This window comes from Nicotiana tabacum, chromosome 11 (assembly GCF_000715075.1).
Source record: "Nicotiana tabacum cultivar K326 chromosome 11, ASM71507v2, whole genome shotgun sequence".
NCBI classification, from domain to species: domain Eukaryota; kingdom Viridiplantae; phylum Streptophyta; class Magnoliopsida; order Solanales; family Solanaceae; genus Nicotiana; species Nicotiana tabacum.
Genome location: NC_134090.1, coordinates 27,651,231 through 27,663,887, shown reverse-complemented (window position 1 = coordinate 27,663,887; position 12,657 = coordinate 27,651,231). Strand labels below are relative to the sequence as shown.

The following is a 12,657-nucleotide window of genomic DNA, read 5'->3' as shown; positions in this document are numbered from 1 at the left end:
CATGTGCCTTACAGGTCGTGAATCATCATTTAGTACGGGTTAGCGTTTTGCCTATCATCTAAAATCGTTAGTAAAATTTTAACAATTCAAAAATGAAATTTAAAATGGTTATACCTGACCGTGGATTTTTCTTAGAAATAGTATCTCTTTAAATGAACAACATTCCAATGCGAAGGTAATATCTTGCCATCTATTGTTTCTAGTTCATATGCTCCTTTTCCTGCAACATCACACACTCTGTAGGGTCCTTCCCATGTTGGACTTAATTTCCCTGTGTTAGCTACCTTTGTAGACTGAAAAACCTTTTAAGCACGAAGTCCCCAATTTTGAAGAACCTGAGGCGTGCTTTTCTATTGTAGTATCGTTCTATGACTTGCTTTTGTGCTGCCATTCTTATTAAAGCAGCTTCTCTCCGCCCCTCAAGTAAATTTAGGTTGACCCGCATCTCCTCGTCATTAGATTCTTGCGTCACCTGTGTGAACCGTGTACTTGGTTCCCCTATCTCAACTGGAATTAAAGCCTCAGCTCCATAAACCAATGAGAACGGTGTTTCTCCTGTACTTGTTTTTGCAGTTGTGCGATATGCCCATAAAACTCCAGGTAACACTTCAGGCCAGTTTCCTTTTGATTCCTCTAGTCGTTTCTTTAAATTGTTGATAATGACTTTGTTCGTTGATTCTGTCTGTCCATTACCCACCGGATGATAGGATGTTGACGTAATCCTTTTAATTTGCCAGCTTTGAAAAAATTCCGTGATCTGAGCTCCAATAAACTGAGGACCATTATCACATACGATCTCTTTTGGTACGCCGAATCAACATATAATATTCCGCCAATTAAAGTTTCTGACTTCCTTTTCTAGAACCTGTTTGAATGCACATGCCTCTACCTATTTAGTAAAATAATCAGTGAGAATAAGCAAAAGCTTTACCTGTCCTTTTGCTTGCGGTAATGGACCTACGATATCCATTCCCCATTTCATAAATGGCCATGGCGCAATGATCGAATGTAATAATTCCGCAGGTCTATGCATATTGTTACCGTACCTCTGACATTTATCACATTTGGCCACGAAACTTTCTGCCTCCTCTTCCATTTTAGGCCAGTAATAACCTGCCCTAATTAAGGTTCTTACTAGTGATCTTTCACCTGCGTGATTCCCGCAATGACCCTCGTGTATTTCTCTCATTACATACTCTGTTTGCGAAGGTCCAAGGCATCTTGCTAAGGGACCACCGAACATTTTACGATATAGATTGCCTTGTTTTAAGCAGTACTGAGCGGCCTGCCTTTGAAGCACATAAGCCTTTTTCTTGTCATTAGGGACGGTTCCATACTGCAAAAAAGCAACAATTTCGTTCCTCCAATCCCAGGTTAAGTTATTAAAATTTACCTCATTCGCATCAGGATCAAGAACTGAATGAAATAAATGTATCACTGAGGCATTTGCATCGTTTGCCACGTCGGCCGCAGATGCGAGATTAGCTAGGGCGTCTGCTTCAAGATTTTCTTCCCTGGGTATTTGTCTAACTTTCCAATCTTGAAATTGTTTTATCAATTCACGTACCTTTTCCAAGTACTGCTGCATCCTTGCTTCCCTGGCTGTATAAGTCCCCAGCATTTGATTAACTACGAGTTGTGAATCACTCTTGATTATAATCTGATTTATGCCAAGTTCCCATGCCAGTTCTAAACCTGCAATCATAACCTCATATTCTACCCCATTGTTAGTTATGGAATGACATTTAATAGCTTGCCGAATGGTTTCACCCGTTGGTGGTACCAATACTACCCCCAAACCTGCTCCTCTCACATTAGATGAGCCATCAGTGAATAAAGTCCAAGTTCCTGGGTTAGCTCCATTGAACACCTGTAATTCTTCTTCTGCTTCTAACTGTATTCCTTGACTAAAATCAGCCACTAAATAAGCTAATACTTGTGATTGTATAGCATTTCTAGGTTGGTATGCAATTTCGTATTCACTTAACTCTATTTCCCACTTAGCTAACCTACCTGATAACTCATACTTATGTAATATGTTACGTAAAGGGTAGGTGGTTACCACAACAATAGGATAACACTGAAAGTAAGGTCTTAACTTTCTAGATGCCATGATTAACGCAAGTGCAAGTTTTTCTAACTAAGGATACCTCGTCTCTGCATCTAACAAAGATTTACTTACGTAATAGATAGGTGATTGTTTACCTTGCTCTTCTCGGACCAAAACAACACTTACCGCCACCTCCGAAACAGCAAGGTAGAGGAGTAGCTTTTCCCCAGCCTTTGGTTTTGCCAACAAAGGTGGATTTGATAAATGCGTTTTCAAATTCCTAAGTGCTTGTTTACATTCCTCATTCCATTCAAAATGATCCTGCTTCTTAAGGGCTGAGAAAAATTTAAAACACTTCTTTGATGATTTAGAGATGAATCTTCCCAAGGCCGAAATTCTCCCTGTTAATCTTTGAACTTCTTTCTTGTTTGAAAGTATGTCAGGGATTTCCTCAATGGCTTTAATCTATGCAGGATTTACTTCAATTCCACGATTAAAAACAAGAAAACCCAAAAACTTGCCTGATGCAACGCCAAATGCACATTTTTCGGGATTTAACTTCATATTAAATTTGTGCAAAATTGAAAATGTGTCAGATAAGTGTGATATGTGATTTTTTAATTACTGAGTTTTAACAAGCATATCATCTATATATACCTCCATTGTCTTTCCTAAATATTCTTGAAACATTTTGGTAACTAACCTCTGATACGTTGCACCTGCATTCTTTAGACCAAAGGGCATTACTTTATAACAGTAAGTCCCCCTGTCTGTTATGAATGACGTTTTTTCTTCATCTGCCGGATCCATTTTAATCTGATTATAACCTGAATATGCATCTAAAAAACTTAACAATTCGTGACCTGCAGTTGCATCAATCAATTGATCTATGTGAGGTAGTGGAAAAGAATCTTTAGGGCAGGCTTTGTTAAGATCTGTATAATCTACACAAACCCTCCACTTACCATTTTTCTTTGGAACCACAACAGTATTGGCTAACCAGTTAGGATATTTTACCTCTCGAATGGAACCAATTTTTCGCAATTTTTGGACTTCTTCTTGAATCACCTGATTCTTCAAAAGTTCCCTGCTTTCTTTTCTTTTGCTTCATAGAAGGATATGATGGATCTTCATTTAGTTTATGAGTAATCACCTCCGGTAGTATTCCTGTCATATCGGAGTGGGACCAAGCAAAGCAGTCCATGTTAGTTTTCAAAAATTCAATTAACTTACCTTTTATTCCTTGGTCAAGATTAGCTTCGACATAGACTTTTTTATCAGGCCATTGAGCGAATAACATGACAGGTTCTAATTCATCTATCGTTGTTTTGATATCTTCATTCTCTTCTGGTTCTTGAATGGTATCAGGCCTTGAGTCTACATCTGTTCGCCCTTGTTCAGTTGAGGTTTGAGTTGTGATGTCCTCAACTACCTTCTGTGATTGCTATTTGTCTCCACTTCTCATGCTTGTATCTACAACGGAGTTAATAGCCCTGGATGTATGTTGATCTCCGCGAATTTGACAGATTCCCCATGGCGATGGAAATTTGATAACTTGATGCAAGGTTGAAGGAACAACATCCATTTCATGGATCTATGGTCTCCCCAGAATCATGTTGTAATCCATCTCCATGTCTACTACCTGGAACTTTGTATCTTTGACGACCCCTTCAGCAAAAGTGGTGAGTGTTACCTCTCCTTTCGTGACGATACTGGAATTATCAAATCCAGATAGAGTATGCGCCTTTGGTATTACTTTATCTTCAGTTTGCATCTCACGTAACACTCTTAGCAAAATAATGTTCACGAAACTACCTGGATTAATCAAAACTCGTTTCACATTAGTATCATGCACAATTAAAGATATTACCAGTGCATCGTTATGAGGGATTAATACGCCATCTGTATCTGCATCATTGAATGTAATATTGCCTTCTTCTAAAACATGCCTCACCCGTTTCCCTTGGGTAATAGTTACTTTGGAAGTTTTGTTAGCTGCAGTATACGACACACCATTGATGTCTTCACCCCACTTATAACGTTAACAGTTCTTTTGGGAGAAGGTGGTTTTGGAGGCTCCTGCCTGTTCTTCATGTAAGCTTGCTTGCCTTTATCGCGGAACAACTCAGTAAGATATCCTTGTTTTAATAAATGATCAACTTCACTTTGTAAAAATCTGCAATCTGTTGTTTTATGCCTGTGATCATTATGGAACTCGCACCAATGGTCAGGGTTGCACCTGTTTGGATTCGATCTCATTTCCTTTGGCCATCGAACCTTATCTCCCATGATTTTCAAAACAGCTACGAGCTTGGAGGTGCTGACGTTGAAGTTGTAACCTCCGAATCTTGCTTTTAAATTTCTATCATCATCCCGTGACTCATAGTCGTTTCGCTCGTTTCTAAATCTTGATGAAGAACTTGATTCTCTGTTTCTTGATCTGTGATCGTGCCTTTGATTATCCTGTTTTGACCGTGAGTCTTTCCTCGCAGATCCCATATAGGGCTCGTACCTGTTTTTACCAGATCTTTTTTCGTTCTCTGCACGTCTTGAACGTATACTTTCTTCTTTTTGAGATCGTGGAACAGTATCTTCCTCAATCCTCAACTTCGTGCTATACCTGTTATAAACATCATTCCACGTTGTAGCTGGGAATTCTCGAAGGCTTTCCTTGAGTCTCCTCGTAGCTTCCGAGCTTTTTTCATTCAAATTGCTTGTGAAAGCTATAGCTGCCCAGTTATCAGGTACACGCGGCAATGTCATTCTTTCGCGTTGAAATCTGTCCACGAATTCTCTAAGCAATTCTGAATCTCCTTGCTTGATTTTGAAAATATCCTCCATTCTTTTTTTCACTTTTTTGGACTTCCGATGTGCTTTGATGAAAGAATCTGCAAGCTCAGCAAAAGAGTTTATAGAATTTTCAGGTAAAAGGGAATACCATGTTAGTGCTCCTTTGGTGAGTGTTTCACCAAATTTCTTGACTAATACCGATTCGATCTCCTGCTTAGTCAAATCATTACCTTTTTACGCCCGTTGTGAATGCAGTCACGTGGTCTCGTGGGTCTGTTGTTCCATCATGCTTTGGAATATCAGACATTTTGAACTTTTTTGGAATTGGGATTGGGGCAGCACTTGGCTTCCAGGGTTGTTGCGAATATCTGTCTATGTCTACCCTTTTGATTATGGGCGGCACCCCGGGTATCTGCTCTATGCGTTCACTTTGCTCCTTGAGCTGTTTCTGCAAGGTTAGTACTAAATTTTATAAATCAGAATTAATTACATTACCTGGTTCTCTCTCCTGTGGTTTACTGGGAGGTCCACCGCTGCCTGAGTTAACAAGCTGGAACGAGGGTTTTCTATAATGTTATTATTTGGAGAAGGTGTGGGTGTTGCAACAGGTAACTGGTTAACAAGTGCCTCAACAGCTTTGTTGACCTGAGCAATAATTAATTTCTGCAAAGCTTCATCAACAGCTTCAGTATTTTCAAATTGAGCATACTCGTTTATTTGAGATCCATCAGGAGTACCCTCACGAGATTGCCGTGGAGAGTCCTGCGGAGTAGGAACTTGAATGTTAATATTCTGTGGCCTCCCTGACTTTGTTGGTTCTCTTGGTTTCCTGGGGTGTTGTCATTGTTATTCGACATAATTGATGTAACAAGGAAGGTCAAGTGAAAAGAAAATAGATTATCAGATTTCCGGTAATGGAACCAATTTGTTTAACCAAAAAATAGAATTTCAGTCAAAGCTAGAATTTAGAAGAACACGGGTTACTGATAATCAAAAGAATATGTAGAAGAAAGTAATTTGGAGTAACCAGAGTGTAATCAGGAGAAAAACAAGTGAATCAAAGTATATTCCAATTGTGTCTTGTGTTTACAAGTGACAAGATACCTCCCTTTTATAGGTATCTTGAAGATATGCATTTTCCCCAAATCATAATGAGGCTATTATGAATAATTAAAGACATTGAATGCTACGTTACACAATCATTGTAATCAATACAAATTCTCTAACGTATCCAGTATTTAATGCCTGTCGAATTTCGTATCTGCGCTCTTTATTATGGTCAGATCCATTTCTTTTGATAAATGACTTAAATAGGTACGGGCGCTGAATCCTTCAAATGTCCTCCCGTGCCTCTTCCTTTGCCTTTGCTCATTTCTATTGCTGCCCGTGCCACTTGACTAATTATAATTCTTTGACTATTTGACCAGTCCACGTGTCTCAACATGTCACTTACATATATAAATGCAATTTTTCCCAATACACTGCTGTAGCTTTCTTCTTTAATATTTGTTGTAGGTTTTTGTATAAAAGTGTGCTCTTTGAGCCGAGGGTCTTTCGGAAATAGCCTCTCTGCCTTATTAAACGTAAGAGTAAAGTCTGCGTATACACTAGACTTCCCAGACTCCACTTGTAAAATTACGCTGGATCTTTTGTTTGTATGCCCGAAAGACTTAATATCTCCAACCTGTGAACTACTAAAGCAGTTGCTTTGTCCTATCTAGGTCATGGGAGTTCACTTTCAAGAGGAAATAATTATGGACATCCTCAGCAGGTTACCCGTGCGGTCTCTTCTTCGATTCAAATGTGTTGCAAATTAATCTCCGAGTCTTACTTTAAGAAGAAGCATCAAAGTCATGCTATGAATGACTTAAATTCCAAAAAGCTTCTCGTTAGCCAACAGCGCATTGGTAAACTAATGTATAACTTGTATTGTTCTTCTTTATCATGGGTTCAACTTGTTGAGGATGTACAAAAACTTGATTGTCCTTCAAATTGCAAACCATGCGACTGCAGAATGTATTGTTCTTCTCGCGATTGATGAACAACTTTTGTTGTGGAACCCTTCCACAAGAGAATCAATAGAACTTCCCCGTTCAGAAATTACACTTGTTGTGGATTGGGGTATGACGCAACTAGTGATGACTACAAGATCATTAAGATTATCTATTCTAATCAAGTATACATTGAAATTCTCACGCTAAAACGTGGTTCCTGGAGAAAAAAATTTGAATATCCAGGTAGCAGTTTTGACCCAGTGTTGGGTTGTATGGATCCTTTGGCATTTGTACATGGAGCATTTCAGATGAGGTGTACGGAGAGATACCGTTGCTAGAGCTAGAGCGACTGCCCAATGAATTCAGAATAGTCAAGCGCGGCGTTTCTATATGATTTGCTATTATTATACTCTAGGGGAGAAAACTTTTAAATTCTCGGTAACGAAAGAGTATGGTGTCAAGGACTGAATTGTATACAATACGACTGGATGGTTTGCGGATGTTTGGGCCGGGTTGGCTCTGTATTTAGTTTTACATATTTTGCTTCTCTAATCGTATATACTAATTGCTACGAGTAACGCGCTGTTTGCACTTAAAATATACAGTGATATAATATAATCACTATTATGCCTCAATCTCAAGTTAGTTTTTTTTTTTTTAAGAAAACAAAACCACCCGGCTGTGTGCCTAGGTGTTAATATCTCAAAAATGATGCATATAAATGTGACTATATAGTAACCAACTTGCTACATCTAGATTATAAAAGTTAGTTGAAATCGACTATTATTCAATTTGCTATATCTAGACTATTTAGAGATATACAGTAAAATTCAAAAATATTGCAAGTTGAATTTTCAAAACATCAGAAGTAAGAAATTTTCTTAAATTATCTGCCTCAAGGTTAATTGACTCCCTCAAAATTAATTGATTCTGAATAACTGATAGCAATTTTGGGTGGAGAGTGAAGAGTGATATAGAGAGATTTAGAACAGTAAAATATCAAAAGTGCCAGTCAAGTTGAAAAACAGCAAACTGAAAGGAAAAAAAATGAAAAACAGACCGTACATTCTTTGCTATATCACTAGCCGCTGTTCATTTGCAAATTAAGAACTTTGCTCACACATTAGCAACAACAGATAGAAACCCACAATCTGGGACTTAAAGGAAACAAATAAGGCAATAACTACTCCACTATATTATCAATGTCACTCCGAGCAGAACAATGCGGATTCTATTTAGACAAGCAATTACTCAATAATCATTAAAATAATTACCTCACTGAGAAATGTTTGGGTAATAATTCAAACCTTTATACATGACTTAAATTATATTAATCATCTAAAAACCAAAAGAACCTCGGAATAGCTACTTACAATGATAAAATCTCTGATGATACCCTAAATAACCTCCTTGTTACCCTTCTGTGCTTGTTACCACGTCAAATTCTAGTAACAGTAAATGTACTTGAATGGAAAATTTACACGAGCATGCTTAGTTTCATCAACTTCTGGCTGGAAGGGAAAGCGCGTTCGTTGAGTGAGTTACTCTACAACATTTCTTGCTTTCTTGGGCTGCATGGAACATAAAGGGTTATGTCATGAAATCATGAACAACAACTTTGTCACTACAAGCACTTGGGTTTGTTCTGTCACAATCCAAACATAGATAAGCGATAAGCTTCTTTGACACGATCTGGTGAAGGATCTTCTCCTCTTTGCCACATCCTTCCATCTTCTCTGCATCTCGATCAGCAAAACCCCATTCAAAAATCGAAATGCATATGATATAATCCAGGAAAGCATAATTGGGATGATCATATCATACTCGCATTAGCCTAGCCCTGTAGCTATAGTTTCTTTTATTTCAAGCTGTCCTGTTTTCATTTGATACAAATACTATCACAATGACTAACAAAATTATTCTGGAAATTACAGAGCAGAGTAAACTAATTGTAACGTAAAGGAATTAGGAGAGGTGCGCTGAAAAGGAAAGATCAAAGAGTTTTCACAGAATAGATCTCAATGTTTTCGTTTTCCTTTGAGGGAAAGTAATTGGAAATGGTTAGACACAAAATATCAAGAACCTGCTGGTGTTTTCTACTTGCTGACGTTAGAATCTTAAGCTCTCTGTGACATTCAGCCTAGTAACAAGGGCTAAATTAACCCAGGAATCGTTGACCTAATTTGCAATTCAGGGTCCAAGATGGTTGTCTTACCTTCATCATACTCCAGTCTCACATTCAACATCAAGATTCTCAACTTTGGTCTGCTTCACCATGTGCTATACAATATTTCCAGAATATATTGGCCTCCACCATAGTTCCTTCACGAACCATGCTCTTGGGCCATTCTCAAGGCTTTGGCTACCTACACATCCCAGAAGAATTTTGAGAAGGTTTTCAGCATTTCAGAGTTGCATTGCTGCACTGCTACCCCATTATCAAGTTCTCCTGTAACTGTATTGTTCCTGAACTTCAAGAGAGCAGCGTTAACTCATTTCTGTTTATTTTGACAGTTAAAAATCATAAACGTCAGTATGCAGCACCAAGTAACACAATTGACGTCATTGATGAGGAACCAACACAGCACAAAAACCAGATATACACAAGACAGATGAAAACAAAGTGGCCTTTCCACTTTCTGAGTGGATTCCGAGCAAATGTAGTGTTAACAGGCTTTTTAAGAACTGAAATAACTCCTTTATGGGAAATTCTGTGAGAGAGTTCGACCCATGTTGTTAAGAAATCTGCACATGAAGCATCGTATGTGATATTACCAAAAAGATTGTATATCACAAGACCTTAATGCATGATTGAGTAGACCCTGAGTTTCATATAAATGTCTGACATGTGTAACTGTATGCCTGAACACGAAGAGAAAAAGTGGGGTAGAAAATGTAACACACTCTCAAAACACAGCAGGTAGAGCTCAAGGTACTTAAACTTTAGGGACAGAATACAAATTTTCCTTCACCTGGTAGGAACTAGGTACATAGTCACTACTGTGAATATTTGCAGTTTAAGAAAATGAAATGTAGATAAAATATCAAGCTGTCTTTCCGGGTAAAGGTCCCTTCAGCTCATACCTAGATGCTTCCCTAGAGAATCTGCAAGATAGTCTTGAGTTTCTCTCAAAAAGTGGCAAAATCATCTCGCAACAAGCGCAAAAATCATCGGCAATTGGCACCAGTATTTTCCAGAACCTCTGGCCATTATGTTGTTACTCCTGCGCTATTCAGAGAGGCAGAGACTATGAGAGTAACCTGCTTCTAACCATGTGCTAGAAAGCAATAAAGTAGTCAGAACCAGCCTTATAAGGCAAAAAAGAATCTTCTAGTACATTTGATGGATGACTGCATATATAAAGGATGCTTGTGTATATGCCAACAAGCAATTTTGGTAAGAAAACATGCATCATCCCATCCCAACCTTGTCCTACATGATAGTCAAGTCCAGAATGATTTCACATTACCACAGCTAATTTAAACGAGCCTTTGATAGTTAACCATTGCATATATGTGGAGATTATTTTTGCACTACCAGTAGTCTCCACAAGAACAAGAACCATTATGAAAATGATGGAACCGATTTGTGTCTCTCAAGATGATTTCCCTATTCACCACTTTTGAAGCAAACTTAAATGCAGTATGGCAATCACCACAAACTCTGATGTTCTTCTTTATACGGATAGGGGATCCAGGTGGAGAATTGAGAAGAGCAAATGCTAAAGCAAGTCGTTCACTATGGTATTGCAATCTCTCTTCCCTCTCCTGCTGATCCGTAAACCAAAGCACGTGGCTAGTGTCGGGGACATAGCCAATTTCCTTGATTTTATCAGTTATCTTCTCCCACATGTTACGGATCTCCTCTCTCTGCGGATGGGCAACATCATTTGCTACAAACATATGAACAGCATTCTCAATCTCCACCCAACTACAAGCAGGTTCTTTCTTGATTCCACCCTCGTTCATCATTTTTCTAACTTTTGCAGCATCACTTCTCCTACCAGCAGAAGCATAGATGTTAGACAGCAAAATATGTGGCCCTGAATCATAGGGATCAAGTTCAAACACACATTCAGCTGCATAAACACCCAATTCCAAGTTTTTATGCATCCTACAAGCTCCAAGCAAAGCTTTCCAAACAGCTGCATTTGGTTGAATTGGCATTTCATTTATGAATTTTTCAGCACGGTCAAGTTGACCTGATCGACCAAGTAGATCTACAATGGTCACATAATGTGAAATATTAGGCTCTATCTTAAATTTCTTCATCAACTCAAAATAATGCATTCCTTTGTCTAGAAGACCAGCATGACTACAAGCTGTAAGAGCGCAAAGAAAAGTCACTTCATTAGGTTCAGGTCCTATCCTACGCATTTCCTCAAAACATTCTACAGTTTCTTTTCCGAGTCCATGCTGAGCATAGGCCGTAAGCATTGAGTTCCAAGAGACTACATCCTTTTGCACCAACCTATCAAAAACCTTTCGGGCATCATCAATGCTACCAGACTTAGCATACATATCAAGCAGAGTATTCCCAATAAAAGCAATAAGTTCCAACCCTGACTTGATCATATGCACATGCACCCATTTCCCGGGCTCTAGAGCTCCAATGCTTGCACAGGCTGCATAAACACTTGAAAATGTAAAGTGGGTCGGCTGAAAACCGCCTCTTGTCATCACAGAGAAAAGCTTCACAGCAATTTCTCCCTCACTTTTCCTAGCATGCCCAGCAATCAAAGCATTCCAAGAAACCTCATTCTTGCAACTTAACTTGTCAAACACAATTTTCGCTTCGTCCATTAGTCCACACCTTGCATACATATCCACAAGAGCACTCCCAACATACACATTCTCCTCGTATCCAAACTTCACACACGCCCCGTGTACTTGCCTGCCAGTTCCACCACTGTCCAATGCCCCGGAAGCCTTGAGAACACTGCCAAAAGTAAACTGATTCGGCATAAACCCAAACTTCACCATCTCACAAAACAAAACCAAGGCCTCCTCAGCACCCTCATTCTGCGAATACCCAGTAATTAACGCAGTCCAAGAAACCATATCTCTCTCAGGCATTTCATCAAACACCTTGCGAGCACCATCCATGCTTTCACACTTCGCATACATATTAATCAACGTGTTATTCGGAACAACATAATTTCTAAACCTCGACCTCAGGAAGTGTTCATGAACCACTTTGCCTTCTTTAAGCCGCTTCCATTCCGTACATTTTTTCAGTAGCTGGTTATATAAACTGGCATCCGGGTCCATTGCGCCATTGTCAATAAGATACAGTACTAAAAGTTCCCCATTTGGAGCCTTTTTTAGAAGATCTTTGTCTTGTATAACACCAATAAATGAACCAAAACGTTTTTGTACCGGTCCAGTTTCTGATTCTAAGGCTGATACTGCACTTGACGTAGAAAAAAATTGCCGAGCTATGGGGATGATTGAATTGAAAATTGATGGATTTGTCACGTACTGTTTCATGTGTATCGCCTTTGTCATCATCTGTCACCTGCAGTGCTTCCCAATTACAAATGGTAAGATGACATGCTGTAATCTAGTGTTATACAATCAACTTATTTATAAATTAATTTTCCTTGTCCAATATACTAAAAATATATTTTCATTTTTAGTAATTTTTAATTTTAGCAAATCATGATTAAAACCAAATGTTTTTTTTTGTCTTACTATTATCATTAACTACTTATTCCCCAAATTATTTCTCACGACCTCTTAAAATGCTATTATTATTCTGGGTATTATGGTAAAGCAGATACTTTATTTATCACTAGTCAATTTGTTCGCGCTTCGCACGAT

At 38.6% G+C, this 12,657-nt stretch overlaps 1 protein-coding gene across 5 annotated transcripts; it reads right to left on the bottom strand.

Annotated features, from left to right (window-relative positions):
• Positions 1-8,063: 8,063 nt before the first annotated feature.
• Positions 8,064-12,387, bottom strand: LOC107787702 (pentatricopeptide repeat-containing protein At3g24000, mitochondrial). Of its 5 annotated transcripts, XM_075224943.1 has the most exons (3): positions 9,919-12,387; positions 9,050-9,300; positions 8,064-8,570 (listed from the first exon to the last, which is right to left on the bottom strand). In XM_075224943.1, the coding sequence occupies exon 1, from the start codon at positions 12,343-12,345 to the stop codon at positions 10,369-10,371; it is 1,977 nt and encodes a 658-aa protein (XP_075081044.1). In that variant the 5' UTR covers positions 12,346-12,387; the 3' UTR covers positions 8,064-8,570; positions 9,050-9,300; positions 9,919-10,368. The 5 variants fall into 5 exon arrangements, with proteins under 5 accessions (XP_075081044.1, XP_016464790.1, XP_016464789.1 ...); XM_016609304.2 differs by having other exon boundaries at positions 8,064-8,707; positions 9,050-12,387; XM_016609303.2 differs by having other exon boundaries at positions 9,050-12,387.
• Positions 12,388-12,657: the final 270 nt, after the last annotated feature.